This window comes from Pseudorca crassidens, chromosome 3, assembly GCF_039906515.1.
Source record: "Pseudorca crassidens isolate mPseCra1 chromosome 3, mPseCra1.hap1, whole genome shotgun sequence".
Classification (NCBI taxonomy): domain Eukaryota; kingdom Metazoa; phylum Chordata; class Mammalia; order Artiodactyla; family Delphinidae; genus Pseudorca; species Pseudorca crassidens.
In genome coordinates, this window is record NC_090298.1 from 81,553,209 (window position 1) to 81,571,623 (window position 18,415).

The 18,415-nt window shown below is 35.1% G+C and overlaps 1 protein-coding gene across 2 annotated transcripts in view; it reads left to right on the forward strand.

Annotated features, from left to right (window-relative positions):
* The window catches only part of FAM174A (family with sequence similarity 174 member A), a 35,239-nt gene extending 17,078 nt beyond the window's left edge, over nt 1-18,161 (forward strand). The window contains exons 2-3 of one of the 2 annotated variants that reach the window (XM_067731322.1): nt 5,020-5,154; nt 17,596-18,161. In XM_067731322.1, coding sequence (XP_067587423.1) covers nt 5,020-5,154; nt 17,596-17,599 — 139 coding nt within the window. In that variant the 3' untranslated portion in view covers nt 17,600-18,161. Of the gene's footprint in view, nt 1-5,019; nt 5,159-17,595 lie in introns of those variants that run through there. The other variant, XM_067731323.1, reaches the window with a different exon arrangement.
* Nucleotides 18,162-18,415: the final 254 nt, after the last annotated feature.

Consider the following 18,415-nt stretch of genomic DNA (forward strand, 5'->3'; position numbering starts at 1 on the left):
GGGAGTGACTGAATGTTTACGTCCCACCCCCCACCAAATTCATATGTGACTGTACTTGAAGATAAAGCCTGTGAGGAGGCAAAAAAGGTTCAGTGAGGTCATAGGGGAGGGGCCCTCTCTAATAGAGCTGATCCCTTATAAGGAAAGGAAAAGACTCCAGATTGCTCTCTTTCTCTTCCTTTATACTCGAAGAAGAGATCATGTGAGCACACAGTGAAATGACAGCTGCCTACAAGCCAAGGGAAGACGCCTCAGAATGAAACCTATCTTGCGGTACCTTTATCTTAGACTTCCCAGACACAAGAATGGTGATAAATAAATTTCTGTTGTTTGAGCCATCAAGACTATGGTATTTTGTTATGACAAACTGAGCAGACTAATATAGAGAAGGTTCTGTTCCAGGTCTCTCTCCTTGGCTTTTAGATGGGCCAGCTTCATGATCACTTGGTGTTCTCTCTGTATCCTTATCTGTCTCCAGATTTCATCTTTTTATAAGGACACTGGTCATGTTGGAGTAGGGCTCATTCTGATGACTTCATTTTAACTTGACTGACTCTGTGAAGACCCTGTTTTCAAACAACATCACATTCTGAGCAACTAAGGATTAGGATTTAAACATATGAATTTTCAGGGGACACAATTCAACTCATAACATACTCATCTCTTACTGGTGTCTGCTTCTTGAAAAACGTGATTAGGTTTGGTGAATGGGAGATGAAGATGAAAGAGATTTCAGATAAAATAATTTTTACTGTGTGTTATATATTGGGTTGAATTTCTTCATGAATATCATAGACAACTAAAATTGTGGCTCACCAATTTTTATTTAGTTATGTCTCAGTGCAAAAAAAATGAGTTCCAAAACCATTCTTGATCAGTAATTCACTTTTCTTGCCAAAAAAAGTCAAGGCAAACAAATTCTGTATCATTAGTCGTACCTTTATTAAGATTTACTCTGCTTTATCATTGTGCCTAATCATATAGGAGAGTGTATGTCTATAAAATATACACTAAATACTATATTCCTCAGTCAGTTTTGAATGCGTAATAGAAGAAATTAAGAAATAATATTACTTATATAATTCCTTACTTAATAATACCCTACAGGCATTCAGTTAAAACAAGAAAATCAGATCGGTACAGCAAGTTACAGCAGGTTACATTGATTGGTTTTCTCCGTTTCACAGAGTAGTAAAATGAAATGGAGTTTTATTCTGTTGTGTTTATTTTATGTGGCACCATACATTTTTACATAAAATTTTATCAACCTTACTTAGTAGTTTAGTTTTATTTTTCTACTGTAGCTTTTACATGTTATTTAAACAGAAATAATTCTTACCGACCTGAGTATAATGGAACATAGAGGAATCTGCATCTATTTTAGATAGCTATTTGAATAATAACTTGAATACCTGGAAGGTATCTAATCAAGATCATTTACCTGTGATTGCCATGTGATAAATGAATATAATTCAATATAATAATAAACCATATTGCTATTTTCTTTTGCCTTCTTAGGCGTCCATATTTTCCTCTCTACACATTTATAGATAAAGTCCCAATTTTTTTGTTAACTGAAGAGCCAACAAAATATTTTTTCATGTTGCAGTTATGCGTTTACTATGTCTGGTAGAAAACTGTGCATATCTATGATTATATGTATGTAGTTATTAACATACTTGGACAAATTGGGCATCATGAGCTTAATGAAAACATTAATTTGTAGGATAAGAGCCATAGCTGTTAAAATTGCATGAATTTTAAATCCTCCTCTCTTTTGTTTAAAAATAATGTACACTGCATATTAAAAAATGGAAGTAGCCTTTTTACTTAAAGTTTCAGTATATTTTTATGTGTATTGTATTTTTCACTTCATATTTATTAGTATTTTAAGTAGGCGGTTCATTGAATCAGCCCAATAATTTTAAAGCTTTATAAGTGTTTCTGGCTTTCCCTGAGAAAAATCACTGCATATGGATGTGTTTTATTATATTTGATGTTTTTATGGCCATAAAGCTGTCATGACCATGCAGCCATCACCGCCTATATCCTTGGACTTAGGAAAGACATTCTTAGGGAAGTTGCATTTCAAGCTTAAATTCTATTTAACAATATATAGTTTTTTATTTGACTTATTCTTGTATGAATTAGTGACGTTTACTAAAATACCACATTCATTTTAACTGAACTGCATTCCCCTATTTATTTGGTGCCTGAGAGTACACAGTCTTTGCATAGCAAGTAGGTTCTTATTAAAGAGTTTGGATTCAGAAAGTGGTATTTATATACACGTTAAAAGACAGTAGAAGCTGAAATAAATGATAAAGTGCTCACACCAATGCAGTCAAATGTTTAAACAGAAAGAGAAAACAGTGTTATTGGGCAGATTAGATTAGCCACTCATTGAAAGATTGGAAAATCATTCAAGGTATGATGATGACCTTGGAAGTGGAGAAGAGTGTCAGCTGAGATGTCAAAAGTCCTTAAACTCTATGTTCATATCATTTCCTTTTTAAAGACTTGGCAAGGTATCCTGTGACTGACAATGACCTGGTTATTAACATATTGACTATTTGATATGTAATATGTGACTTGAAAGAATCTAGTTTATTTCCAAAAATAATATCACATGACTGAAAATGCCAGAATGTTTGGAAGCCATATGGTTTAGAAAGTTGAGCAACAGACTGGCAAAAGGGAAGAGAAGAAATTATGACTCTGAATATTCTTAACTTAAGCTGCCAAGTGGCTTCACTCATTCTTATGTATTCACTTTTTAAAATCAAAGCAATGCGTGCAAATGTTATTAAATCACGTGGTTCAAAAAGACCAATAGTGAATTATAATTCCCCTGTACCTTTCTATTCCTACTTCCAGTGTCAGTACTTCTATCATTTCTGTTCTTAGTTCTTCTGTGAATTACTTTCATAAGTCTAAATCAGAGATTGGCAAACTGACCCATAGGCCATATCCAGTCTGCTGACCTGTTTTTCTAAGGCCTATGAGCCAAGAATGTGTCTTACATTTTTAAAGCGTTGTAAAAAATCAAAATAATAACTGAAGAAGTTAAGATGAATGTGTGACAGAGACCATATGTGATGTACAGTGCCTAAAATATTTACTGCCTGATCCTTTACAGAAAAAAGTTTAGATTTCTGGTCTACATAAGGTATGTGTGGATGTGTATGTTTATCAGCATACACACATATTCAATGCATAGAAACATGCACACATATATATACTTGTAAATTTAACAACTAAACACATGTAATTTTTCACTATATAAAGACAGGCTTATACTTCATACCATCACCAGTTCTACCTCATTTTTGCCAGTTATTAGTATTAACTCTTTCACTAGTTATATTTGTAGCTCTAAATACTATACTTAAACCTCGGTTTCCTTTTCTACCATCTTTGGGTGGGCACATAGAATAGATTTTTAGGCAGTAATTAGTGGAAATTATCTTGGTTTTTACCTAAAGTTAGTAATATTTTGTAAATTTTGATCACTCAGCCAGGTACTTTATACCCAGAAGCTAGCACAATGCCTGATGCTTAGTAAGACTCAAATATTTCTTAGTAAGGCTCAAATATATATACACACACGGGACAGTTGGTCTCCTAGGGGTCCCCACTATGATTTTTACAGAGGCTCGTATTGCTCTATACTTGGTGCTATAGTTGTAGTATTTCTTATCACACTTATTACCTCACACAAAGTGAATCAGAATTTAAGTAAACTTATTTGTTATTACTTGCTATCTTCTGTTTTGTTTTTAAACTCCCATAGATACTTGTGTGAAACATTTTTCTGTATTTTTCTGTATAGAAACATTTTTCTGTGTATAGAGTTGAGGTTGTTACGTTGGAGGTGATATAGGCATTGATTTCAGGGTCAGATTTGGATCACTGAACTAGAATATGATGTCACTCAGACCCTCAACAAATATTTAAGGAGAATCTTAATCAGACACTGTGCTACAAAGTAGTAATACAGTGCTGAACATGATAGGCATGGCTTCTCCCCTCATGCAACTCAGTGGGAGAGACAGGCAAATAAACACTCAAATAAATACATACGCAGCACACATAAATGCAAACTTCTAAATAATTAGAAGGAAAAGACAAGTTATTTGAGAGAGAAGGAGACAGCGGGGTTCTAAATCATGAGACGCCTTCATATATATACAGATAATAGTTAAATATTAAAATATTTTCTCTCCTCTAGAGCAGTAGTTCTCAAACTTTAGTTTGCATCAAACTCACAAGGAGTGGTTGTTCAAACACTGGTTTCTGGGCCCCAAATTCAAAGTTTCTTACTCACTAGGTCCGGGTGGGCATGAGGATTTGCATTTCTAATAAGCCCCTAGATGACTGTGATTCTGCTGATCCAGAGAACCACACTTCAAGAACCATTGATCTAGGATAGTGGCTTTCAGTACATTGGAGACACTTGTAGAACGTTAATAAGCTATTGATGTCTAGTTCCTATCCCTGGAAATTATAATTTAATTGTATGGCGATATGGCCCGAGTAAGGAGCTTTTTAAAATACCCTAGGTGATTCTGATATGCAGCCAGGAGTGTACGCTACACGGTCTAGAATTTGAGTGCATATATACATACAGTTTCATAGTGGGGCAGAAAGTACCTAACGCTGCACAGTGGTAAGGCATGGAGGAGATGGGAAAAAGGCTGGAACATAAGCCTTCAGTAAAAATATTGTACCAGAACTAAGACTTGAGGGATTATGGGTCAACATTATACGTTGACAGAAAGAGAAGAAGGTATGTCAGACAGAAGAAATGGTGATGGCACACAAACATACAGGAGTAGCTTTTGTTTAATTGATAATCCTAGGTGGTAAATTGGTTTCGTTTCTGAAATGTAACCATTCTGATATTGAATGCCTCCAATGTCAGAAACTGGGATAATTTATTTTTAGTTTACAAGTAAGTATAAAGATCATGTATACCATATTCAAATAATTTTTATTCATTAATGTTCTATTTAATAGGATGAGAAGAAGAAACCGAAAGACTAGGAGATACGGAGTTTTGGACACTAACATAGAAAACATGGAATTGACACCTTTAGAACAAGATGATGAGGATGATGATAACACATTGTTTGATGTCAATCATCCTCGAAGGTAAGTGTTGAGCAGTTTAATTCCATGAGTCAGGAGGTACTTTGACAAGTAAACTGAAAAAATAAAGTAGAATTTCATTTAACAGTTTGTATCCTAAATGATTATTTTCAGTTCTATTTAATGAAGTTCTTTGTGATACCCAACAAATAGCTCACATTCGCATTGCTTTGCTAAAAGAGATGTGAACAATAGAATATCATCCCCCAAAGAAATCATTATTGTAAATCTCCTTGAAGAGCTTGGTCCTTTTAACTGCTGCATAATAATAATTCTGTGTGTGTGTGTGTGTGTGTGTGTGTGTGAGAGAGAGAGAGAGAGGGAGAGAGGGAGAGAGGGAGAGAGGGAGAGAGGGAGAGAGGGAGAGAGGGAGGGAGGGAGGGAGGGAGGGAGGGAGGGAGATTAGTAAACTTGATTTTCTTTTTGCATTCTGAAAATATTTTGGTTTTAGTCTGGGTTATTCTATTTGTAAACAGTGTTTTTTACAGAATTGTGGGACTGATTGTCAGTGGTCTGACAGTGTGGCTATAACGTCTATTCTCAGATCTATTCTCACTGAGTGTTAAGACCTTTCCTAAAAGGTTTGGATAAACAGTTATATGGATATAGACTAGTTTCAATGCAAATAGAATGAGGAAAGGAGGCAATAAAGGTTCCACTCACTCAATAGGGAAAGACATGTTGAAATAGAGGAGGAAATTAGTTGGATGAAGGAAAACTGGAGTCCAGAATCAGGTGCATATAGAAAGAGTACAGAAATCTGGGGGTTAAAAAAAAGACTCAACAAAAATTGGGCTATTAAATCAAATACATATGAGCTTTTAGTTGCTGGTAATTCATTCATTTAATAAAAATACATTCATGAAATGCCATAAAATAGTATTAGAGACCTGATATATAAACATGAACAAAACAACTGTATTTGTTCATTAGGGATTCAGTCTCTTAGTGAAAATAAACATGAGTAGAATACATAAAAATGTTTTTATTTAGAATATTCTAAAGTTTATTTAGAACATTCAAATATACCCCCTGAAAGACCTTAAATTGCCTATAAAGTATTGTACAATGCCCATTAAGTCTAATATTGCCAGTTGTTGACTGCTTCTTTAGGTGTGAACCTGATGAAGTTGCTTGCATGCATTTAGGAGCCACTGTGTGTAATAGATACTAATCTTTACACACTAGAATGACAGTAATTGTGAAATACAGTTGGGAACTGAGACTGACTGAGGGAACACCTCACCATTTCTCTCATCTTGGGCTCACCCTACAGAAGGTGCTCATTGAGGAGGATGGGGGGTGAAGTCTCACTTTTTATATAATTATTTTCCTTTAATTTTCAGCAAAGTTTTTATAGTATTTAAAGAGTGTGGTATTTGTAGTATTTTAAAAAGCTAAATGCATACGAGGTACCTCTTCTGTACACACACAGAAAGGGAACACAAAAAAGGAAGCTGTTGACTTAGGAAGTCGGGGTTGTTTCCAAAGAGGAACTGAATTTGAAGCCCAGTTTGTCTATTTTAAGTGTGCTTGACAGTCAGAAGCAACCACCCAGAGCTTAGTAGTTGTGAAAAATGATAGTTGTTCAGAATGTAAGCAGCAGAAAATGTCTGGAATGCAGCCTGTTGTGTGTGCACATGTATTTATACATGAAAGGTGTTATACCTGGGGATCAGCTGTGACAAGTCATGGGGATGGGCAAGGTCTTTTTTTTTTAGCAAAATAGGAAGAATTTTTTTTTTTTTTTTTTTTTTTTTTTTTTTTGCGGTATGCGGGCCTCTCACTGTTGTGGCCTCTCCTGTTGCAGAGCACAGGCTCCAGACGCACAGGCTCAGTGGCCGTGGCTCACGGGCCCAGCCGCTCCACGGCATGTGGGATCTTCCCGGACCAGGGCACGAACCTGTGTCCCCTGCATCGGCAGGCAGACTCTCAACCACTGCGCCACCAGGGAAGCCGGGAAGAATTTTGTAGTCTTTTAAGGAGTTTGGTAGTGCCCTGCTATCATTGGAGAACTATTGATGCCGCTTGACTGAAATATATGTAATCAGATAACGAGATCTGTGTTGTAGTAGGGGGGAAAGTGGCCTAGGAGTGATGAAGAGGGACAGAACTAGGGAAGGTAGGAGGGGCATAAAGAAGGGGACAGTTTCCATGAGATATAGTTACCTGTATCCATCTTTTATTCTGTATTTTGCTTCATCACAGACCTTTCTCCCATATTTATCCCTCTCTTATGCCCTGCTTCTCATGAATCTTGCATTCCATTAGGCAGCTAGACATTAATCAGAGTTACATAAACAGAGAAAGAATAAAAATAGGGTGGTGTGAGAACCAATAGTGGGGGCACAGAACACTTAACCAAAAACACATGGTCCAGAAAAGCCTCTTGGAAGTGACATGTAAACTGAGACTTGAGACATGAGTAAAAATTAGCTAAATGAAAGGTGGATACAGGGGCAGGAGTTGGAGACAGAACTGCAGTCACAAAGTACCAGAAGCAAAAGAGTATAGTATAGTGTATTCAAGAAACTCAAAGAAGTTAAATATATGCTATATTAATATGTGTGAAATAAATGAATGGGTGGATGAATGATTTTTGAGCTTTGAATGCAAAAGGAAGAGGGTAAGGCAGAACAAAGAATCAGAAGGCAGGCTGTGATCCATGTTAATCAGTTAGAAATTATTCTACAGGTTACAAAGAGACACTTGGAAAATTTTAAGACAGGGAAAACAATCAAAGCTATAGTTCGAAGATTACTGTGCATAAATTGGAGAAGAGTAAGATAAGGAGTAAGGTGACCAGGAAGAAGACCCGTTAGATGGTACACGTACATGGGGTGGCCTGTGCTAGGTGATAGCAAGAGAAGTAGAGAGGAGTGAATTATTCAAGAGGCTTTGAAAGGTATTATCAACAAGATTTAGGTATTGTGTTTGGGGGGTGAAAGAGAGAGAAATGGTAATAATGGAGAAGCAGTTTTGGGAGTAATGATAATGATAATTATCAGTGATAATTGATAGTGAAATCAGCTTGAATTTTTTAGTATTATGATACCATTTACTTAAAAAACTTAGAATAAACTTTAACGTACATATGTCTAGATTAAGTAAGGAGAACAGCACACTGTTAAGTGTACTTACCTATTCATTCATTCATTCATCCAATAAATGAATGATGTAGCAACTAGTTTATACAGCAACTATTTAATGCCTGGCACTAGTCTAGGTGCTTGGAACACATTAAAGCAACAGAATAGAAAAGACAAATTTTTTAAATCCTGACTTTGTGAAGCTTAGCTTCTAGTGGGGAAGAGGTGAGATTGGGGGGTTGACAGTTCATTTTCATTTTTACTTTTCCTTCTATATACTTCTATGTTATTTGATTTTTTTTTCTTCAAAGAGCATATGTTCATACATTACTTAAAAAGAAAAAACTTTCTGTCTGGGAATAATTTCAAATCTACAGAAAAGTTATAGGAATAAAAATAGTACAAAGAGTATCCTAAACTTTTTATCTAGAATCACCTTTCCTTAACATTTTACTTTATTTGTTCTCTTGTGTTCTCTCTTTCCTCACATAATATAGATATGGAAGATTGCATCCCTCTCATTTTATATTTAAGTGATGTTCCGGTATTTCCTTATAATTAGATTCAGAGTATGCATTCTTGGTGGAAATACTACATAGATCTTTCTACATCCTTCTCAGGATATTGTATCTGGAGACACATAGTGTCCATCTGTCCTTCAGTAGCAGTGGTAATTGTGATGTACCTCTTCAAGGTTTTGTCTAATTTCTCTAGTATGCACTGTTTTTTTCCCCTTTGCAACTAATAAATAGACATTTTAAAATCATGAAAATATTTTGCTTATCATCAACATTTCCCCCTAGGTTTAGTACCCATTTGTCATGATTCTTGCCTAATCTAATCTTCACTATGTTAGTTGCAAAATAATGATTTTCCAACCACAACATTTCCTCCATATTTACCATTCAGCATGGACACTGTACTGTAAGCAAGAGCTTACCCTCATTTCTTCTTTTTCTACCTATCCGTGTGCCTATCTAACTATCTATCTATCTATCTTATCTATCTACTTACCTATCTATCTACTTATTGACATTATGGAATCATGATTTTCTCTTTTTTCAAAGGTTTATAATTCACTGATGTACTTGCCAGTGGGAGCCTCTTCAAGCTGGCTTCTGTGCACTTGTGATTTGCTCCCTTTTTTTTTTAAGCACTTCCTTACATTTTGGCCTAACAAGGTGTTCCAGGCTCATTTTGTACCTACCCTGCTACAGCCATGGAATCAACCATTTCTCCAAGGAGGCTTAGTTCCTTTGGGTACTAGGTGAGCTCTTTGTTACTGGGCGTCCTTGCTTCTTGGCCCTGTCAGCAGACAAGCTTATGAAATGTATACATAAGCACACATGCGCACGCACACACACACACACACACTCGTGCACACTTATACATGCATATTTGCATATATGTGCATACTTTAGATATTATTACTTCACACCTCCCATTCTACCATTCCAGTCCATCCCCACTGGGTTCTGTCTTGCCTTCTTCCTTTTCCATAGTGGCATTTTTCTTGTTCATTGTGTTAAGAATGTCTCCCAGCAACATCCTGGCTCCCAGCAACATCAATATGTTTACTTCTTTGCTCAATCTTATAATAAAACTAATATAGTTTCAGAATTGCTTTGCCTAGAGCACTACAATAAACAAATCTACCAAGAAGAGTTTAGGATTTGTTTGCAGTTTTCTCCTCAGAGCCTCATCCTGCCCAGGACTGAGGGTAGTCAGATACAGTAAGTAATTTGGCTTAGTTCTTTTTTTTCTCCCCTCTTCTATGTGGTTGTAATAGTCATTTGAAATATAATTTAAGTCATTTCCTTGCTTTTGTTTTAGATTTATTCTGTCCTTCCCATTTTTATTGTTTTTTTTAAATATGAAAAACACTAACATGCTTCCAAAAGTAAAAACTATACCAAAAAATTTTAAGAATATACACCCACTCACTCTCTGGCACACTCAGAGAAGTAGCACTCCCTCATATCCCTTCCACTCCATTCTTCCCATCTCACCCATTGTAGATAATCAACTTCATTATTTTCTGGTTTGTCCTCCTGTGGTTCTTTTGATGAAAGTTGGTTGGAATATGTTATTTCTTATGTTTCTCTTCTTTCTTACACAAGAGGTAGCATATAGTGTATATTCTTTTATATTTTTTGGTTGCACTTAATAGTATCTCTTGTAAGTCATGCCACATAAGTTCATAGAGATTTTATTTTTCACAGCTACATAGTACTCCATGTTGTGTATGTATCATGATTTATTGAATCAGTTGCCTATGCTCTGATGTTTAGGTAGTTTTCAATGATTTTGCAATTACAAATTATACTGCAATGAATAAACCTGCACATACATATTTTTATATTATTAGAGGTGTATGCTCAGGGTAAATTTATAGGAGTGGGATTATTATCAAAGGGTGTGAGGTCAGTTTTAACCATGAATATTGGAGGTGCCTATGATATCCCAGAGGACATAGCAAATTGGATGGATTCATTTTTTCACTAAGAGCAATGATAGACTATCTGCCATGTATCCCCAGGCACTCTACTAAGCTCTGGGGATACAGTGGTGAACAAAAATGGACAAAATGCCCAGCCTCATGTTGTTAACAATAGATATACATACATAGGCCAGAAATACAGAACAAAGAAGTCTGAGCTAGACTTAGGATTCCCAATTATTGTTTTTTGACCTTGCTAAAACCAGAGGTAATGCTCTTCTCTAAGCCCGACCTACTTTTGCACCTTTTAAAATGAGCAATAAGATGGATATTTCAGGGTGCCAAGAAGCAAAGACCAGTTTTTCTATTCCCCTTTTATTTTCTTCTTCAAACAGCATTAAATAACACCTACACTGATTTTAGATCTCTACTGTGATTTTTTTTTCAAGGTCTATGCACACATCGACCTCTTTTTCTGTCTCTCACTTTGAGGAAGGTAGACTCATTTCTTTTCTAGTAATGGACAGAAGTTTCAGAGAAGTGTGGATAGAGGTGTGTTTGTATTCCTATTACCTTCTGTAACTTAGAGATTATTTTCTGTTGAGATATACAGTCCAAATTCTATTACTTCATTTGAAGTAGATTCAATGGCAGGACTTTCTCTGATCTTCCAATGTTGGTATTAGATATTAAACATGCATTATGCCATCAATTTATTCAACATTTCAAATTTATCTTGTGGGAAAGATGCACAGATCTTCCTCAACTTACAATGGGGATATGTCCTGATAAAGCCAGTGTAAATTGATGATATCGTAAGTCGGAAATGCATTTAATAAACCAAACTTAACTGAACATCATAGCTTAGCCTGGCCTACCTTAAATGTGCTCAGAGCACTTATATCAGCCTATAGTTGGGCAAAATCATCTAACACAAAGCCTGTTTTATAATAAAGTGTTGAATATCTCATGTAATTTATTGAGTACCACCCTGAAAGTGAAAAACAGATTGGTTGTATGAGGACAAAATGGTTTTAAGTGTATCATTTGTTTACCCTCGTGATCACATGGCTGATTGGGAACCATGGTTCCCTGCCACTGCCCCGCATCACAAAAGAGGAAAGATAATACTAGCCTGAGAAAAGATCTAATTCAAAATTTGAAGTATGGTTTCAACTGAATGCATATTATTTTCACACCATGATAAAGTCAAAAAAAATTGTTAAGTCAAACCATCATAAGTTGGGGACTATCTGTATAGATCCTATTGTAACTCACTTTAATAACAGCTGATAATCATGGTTAATGCCATTTGTTGCTCTCAATAAAAGGGAAAAATCAATACTTATATGGAGAGTGTATCACAAGGTCTTCGTAGGCCCTGAAAGGATTTTCAGGAAGGGCTTCCCAGAGCAGTCACATAAATGGTAGAAAAAAGCAAAGGAACGTATGACAGTGGTAGAGACAATGTCTTTAGAGGGATAAAATCAGGCAGGGGTCCTATCACTGAGCCAGGGGGAAACCTGGACAGAGTGGGGTAGCAGAACTATAATAGGTGTAATTATAATAATCACTTGATAGTAAATACCTGCCTTAGTGCAGGATGTACCAGACACTGTGCTAGGCTCCTTAACAATGAAATCATCAAGACCATCTTGCAGGGTAGTTTCTATTGCTCTCACTTTAAAGATAGGAAAACTGGGGCTTCCCAGGTGGCGCAGTGGTTGAGAGTCCGCCTGCCGATGAAGGGGACACGGGTTCATGCCCCGGTCTGGGAAGATCCCACACGCCACGGAGCGGCTGGGCCCGTGAGCCATGGCCGCTGAGCCTGCGTGTCCGGAGCCTGTGCTCCGCAATGGGAGAGGCCACAACAGTGAGAGACCCGCGTACCGCAAAAAAAAAAAAAAAAAAAGCTTTAGGGCTTCCCTGGTGGCGCAGTGGTTGAGAGTCCGCCTGCCGATGCAGTGGACACGGGTTCGTGCCCCGGTCCGGGAAGATCCCACATGCCGCGGAGTGGCTGGGCCCATGGGCCAGGCCACTGAGCCTGCGCATCCGGAGCCTGTGCTCTGCAGAGGAAAAGATAGGAAAACTGAGGCTCAGAGAGTTTAAGTAATCTAGGCTTCTCTTCCTGATGAAATCTCATTTCATTTTTCAAATATTTATTTGATTTATACCCATAAAAAGAATAATTCTAAAGTCTGTTCATTCTGTCTTCTGTACAAGCACTCGCTATTGTTCATTTTTCAAATGGGACCCCCAAAATTAGGAATATAAATATTATTATTTGCCTGCCTTGCCAACTGCAGTGCAGAATCATATTAGTCTACAGTATAACTGCTGGTGATTCTTGTTGGATCATGTCTTACTGATGGTTCTTTCATTGTTTAAGTGCTTTCTAAAATTAGTTCATCTTCATTTTCCAAATTCTATCCACAAAATAACGGGAAGCAAGTCATTTCCAGAGAGGTAAATTAATTTCCTTGCTTAAAATTTCATCACAGTGTAAAACTATCCTTTTGTAGTCAGCTCTTTCTGAGAGGGGTATTTTTAATGTGGCTTTTAGTACATAAAAATTTTAATAGTAATTGTTGATGGCTAGAATTTGGAGTACTTATTTTTAACTTTCTTTGCATTAGATTGAACCATATGAAACTGCTAGTATATGGTTTAACCTAAATTTCCTGAAGGAAGTTTATTATTTCATGTAATAAGATATAACAGGTAGGGCCAACTCCAGGCACAGTACATCAGGACTCTTGGCTTCTGTTCTTTGTGATCCCTTTGACTCTGACCATCTTCAAGTGCGGGCTTCATTCTGAGGCCAATAATAGGATGGTGCCAGCAGTTCCTATAATCATGCCCAGAATAGTAATTTTCAGTGGAAGTTAGGGACCAGCTATCTTGTGTCTCCTTCTTAGGAATGAGAATAGTTTCCCCAGAAACTCTGTTTAACAGAGTTTTGTTTTTGTTTTTCATATCATTGGTTATGTGATCGTTCCTAAACTAAACCCTTGCAAGAAAAATGGAAGTACCATGATTAGTTCAGAATTATTATCTGGGGTTGAATGGATATTGAGGAGTTAACCATCCTTACCACTAGATTTAAGCATTGAGGTTAATACAGTCAAATTGGGAAAATTTGTAGGTATGTGGAAAAAAAAATAGCTCAAGCAGTTTAGTTAATATGACTTCTCTTGAATTTGCTATTGATATCCTAATTTTGTATATTAGAGGTAATTTCTTTTGTTTGGTTACTGAAACATTTTGTGCAAAGGAATTATAAAACTGAAAACCAAATATCAATTCTTTAACAATTGTGTAGGACGTTTTAGCTCTCTCAGATAGAAAAACCGATGAGTAATCAGAGACAGCTGTATATTAACTAAAAATTACCTTCATTTTTCTTTAAAAAAATGTTGGAAATAAATACTCATAAGCAGTCTCAAAAACGCAGTTTAAAACAGTGCTTTACAACACAAAACAAGTGGAAAAATACCTTGTTATTCTGTTTGATTTCTGCTGAACAGTAAAGTTATTATTATTGTTTTATATTGATGTACACTAAAGGACATTTTGGCAATCTTGGTAGCAGCTTCTAAAAGCTAGTACTGCTATCACTTCAAGGCTATTCTAGTGATTTCTGCCAAGTATGTAATTTTAAAAACTCTATATTTGCTTTTTAGCTACTTCCATTCTGCTTCATTAAATTTAGTATTGTATTGTATGTGTTCATTACATTTGTGCTCAGTTACTTGGCTACAAAGTATTTTCTGGTTATTAACATCAGCATATCATAGTCAGGAAGCAGATTTGATATAAGTGTGTTAACCAGAAACTCTCATTAAGAAGATCTTATTCAAACAGTTATCAATTTGAAAATAGTTCTAATTTCTAAATCACTACTTTCAATGTGGAGCATAACATTTTATCAGAATAAACACTAAGGTTATTCAAAGTAAATAGAATATGTATAGGAATATGTCAAAGTACTAATGCTTATTTTAGATAGAAATTGGTATTTAAGGATGTCCAGTGTGTGTTACTAGTAGGATAGTCTGTAGTTTACCCATTTAAAGGGAACTATGCTGTCTTTGTCATTATTTAAACAGGTAATAAAAGAGAACCTTCATGTAGGGTTTTGGGGTTTTTTGTATGTTTTACTTTTTTGTGGACATTGAGCCTTAGAAGAAAATTTGTCTTGCTCCATTCATCATCACAGTGTCCTTATTGGTTAAGAACATGAATAATTTGTATATTATTTCAACAAATGATATGTAACATTAAATTCTGTTTGGTAATGCTGTTTTCTCATCTCAGCACATGGTCTAGAGTTGCCCTGTCTAATATGATAGCCGCTAGCCATATGTGGCTCTTCAACATTTGAAATTTGACTAGTGTGACTGAGGAACTGAATGTTTAATTTTATTGGGTTTTAACTAATTGAAATTTTAATTTAAATTGCCAGATTGCTATTGTGTTGGACAGTACAGACCTAGAACAAAAGTGTTTGACTGATCTGGTCTAAACTAATTCTGTCAAATGGAAACTTACAGAACAGTTAAATCACAAGTTTCTGTTCATATAGCAGTTGATCTATTTAATAAAATGTTTACTTACTGCTTTGGTTCAGGATTTATATTCTGCCGTGATAGTCTGGATTGCAGACTCTCTGAGGTATATAGTGGGATAGTTGGGCGTGGGACGCAGAGCATAGCCACCTGTAAGGTTGATTTATGTGAATGGAGCTGCAGGACAGTACAGGGACAAGGACCTCAAGTTTATGGACAGAAAAAGTCCTAAACACAATTATTAAGGCATTAACCTTTCCCATCATTCTCAGATAGTGTTCATTCTTTAAAATCCAAAGATATTATCTCTTCTTTAAAAGGACCAGGGAGGAAAAAAAACTCCAGTAATCTTAAATTTGCAAATGTATTTAAATGAACAAAGAATAACAATACTCTTGACTACACTAGGACAGTTTTTCCTTTCAAACTTGATTTGGTTTAATAGCCATTTTGATAGTTTAAGATTTTCCCAGTGAGCTCTTAGTTTGTCCTTGAAAATGTCTTTTTTTATTGTATCATTGCATAATGTGTAGAGACAGAACATTCTTGAAGCTTGAAAAATACTCACACTGAGGTTTCCATAAAATGTATTGATACTACAGACTTGCTTTACCTCATAGAAAAACATGTGGTAAAAATATTTAACATGAGATTTACCCTCTCAAATTTTTAGTTACATAATACACTATTGTTAACCTTAGGTGCAATGTTATTTAACAGGTCTCTAGAACTTATTCATCTTGCATAACTGAAACTCATACCCTTTAAAGTAGCAATTCCCCATTTCCCTTTCCCCTCAGTCCCTGGTAACCACCATTCTACTTTCTGCTTCTGTTAGATTGACTATTTCTTGCTACAAGTAGTAGAGAACCTAGAATTACAGAGACTCGAAAGTCTTTTCCTATCATAAGAAGTATGCAGGAGTTGACTCCTGGCATCTATTCAATGGCAGTTTGATTACAGGATCTCTACATCTATGCAGTTTTCCCAAATCTTTTCTGATGTGTTTTATCGTGGTTATATGGCTGCTTCCATTTTAGCCATCACATCTGTATTCCAGAAAACAAAATAGTGAGAGGCAAGAACCCAAGCCACATCTGTCTCTTTATCAGGAAATCAAAATTTCTCAGAACTCTCCCCTTCCCCCCAACAGACTGCCACCCTACTTTGCTCACAAAAAAAATCAGTATTTTTATTAGCAAACAAAAAGGAGATAATAAATATTGAGCAGACAGCTTATAATATGTCACTCTGGCTATTCAGAGTATTTTCTGAAGGTTAAATTTGGCAACTGGCAAAAGAGAAATGTTGGGTTTGGAGTTGGGGGTCACTAAATATAGGCATGAATTCCGAGGAATTATTTATTGTTCATGAGTAGCAGGTTTTTTAATGACCTTCAATATATATTTTTAAAAAGCTTAAATTTACCCTCAAATTAAAATTTATTAGAATCTCATTAGCTTGTAATAATCTAATCATTTAGAGGTCTATTATAGATTGCTTACTAAAGATTCAGACAGAACAATAAGTTGGAAGAGAGTATTACTCATTCTCATAGGTATCTCCAGTGAAGTTCTATGTGTTAATGATGATTATAAAGGACGGTTTATTAAGTTAGTAAAATCTGCACACCTTTGGCTTTGGTTGGACTACGTGCTTTTGGTTGTAATGGCTCTTATTAGCAGAAGTTTCTTGGAATCTATGGTTTGGATTAAGTAGCAGTAAAGCCTGATGTATAATTAGAATTAAAGTCTATAAAAATATGTGATGAAAATATAGCCTCATATTACCATAAACTAGTCAATAAGGTAAGAAAATGGGCAAATTTGCCCATTATATAGTTTAGAGAAAACCTTATCTTCTGTATGGATAAATTTTGTAACTGTATTATAAATATTAAAAGCATTTTTTATTTGTTTCATTGAATATACTTCCAGGCCTGCAACTTCAATTAATCCTCATTTCTGAAGGTTTAGACATAGGATCAGTTAAGAATTGTGTTTATAGAAACTATACATAAATAACTACATTGTATACTTAAGTCAACTAAAGTTGTTTATGAATATTATATAAGGATATAACTTTAGTATGACTATGAAATAGCCTTTAATTACCCACAATAATTATATATAAAATTCCTTTGAAAAAGTTAGAATTATAATTTGAAGAATATTATCTGATATAATTAATATAGACAAAGTAATCATGTGTTTTATTGGTGCCATTCATTATCATTTCCTTAAATACTTTCATTATCTTCTGTCATTTCAAATCTTTGGGAATATTTTTAAATGTGTTTAAATTTGTTCCAGTATGGGCATTTATAGTATTTTTATTTTCCTTGCAGATAAAAATGTGCCTTTTGATGAGAGGACTTCATCTTTCTACAATGAAGAGCAGAATTTCTATGTTTAAGGAATAAAAAGCCACTTTATCAATGGGGGGGTATTTAAGTTACATATATTATGATAACCTTTAATTAATTTCTTGTTGCAATAAATACTGTATCATTTTGTTATGTATTTCTCTGTGTAGAAGTGCTCTTAATGGGCTCAGAGTTGTTGGGAATAAATTGTACCATAATAGAAATTTGAAAATTACTTTAAAGCAGGGTATTTTCTGATCAGTTTTTCTTTCTTGCTTACCTTATTATTGTAAACTGTTTACATACTAATCAGTTAATTTTTTTTTTTTTTTTGGCCAGTTAAGGTTTTGTTTTGTTTTGTTTTTTTTCCTGGAACTATAATTCCCAACAAACAACTGGTGTGTAAAAACAATTTAAAAATTTCTTTACCAAGATGTATTTCCCATTTTTGTGGGGAAAAGAAGCCAAATTTATTACTTTGCATTTGGGTTTTTTGAATATTAAAAATGTCTGAGTTGTATGCAAAACAATAAATATGATTTAAAATACTTTTAAAGTGGTACAGAATGTGTTTACAAGATAAACACAACACTATAGAATTACATATTAACATATGTATTTTATTTGATTTCTAGAAAAATCTGTCAAAAAGAGTTATTGTATTTTAGCAACTTCCTTGTTAAATTATGATACTACTTTGATTAGATATTTCAGAAACCAGTGAATTTCAAAGCCATTTAATATATTTACAGTATTGTGAGAGAGAGAAAAGTAACGGTGAAAACATTCCCATCACATTATG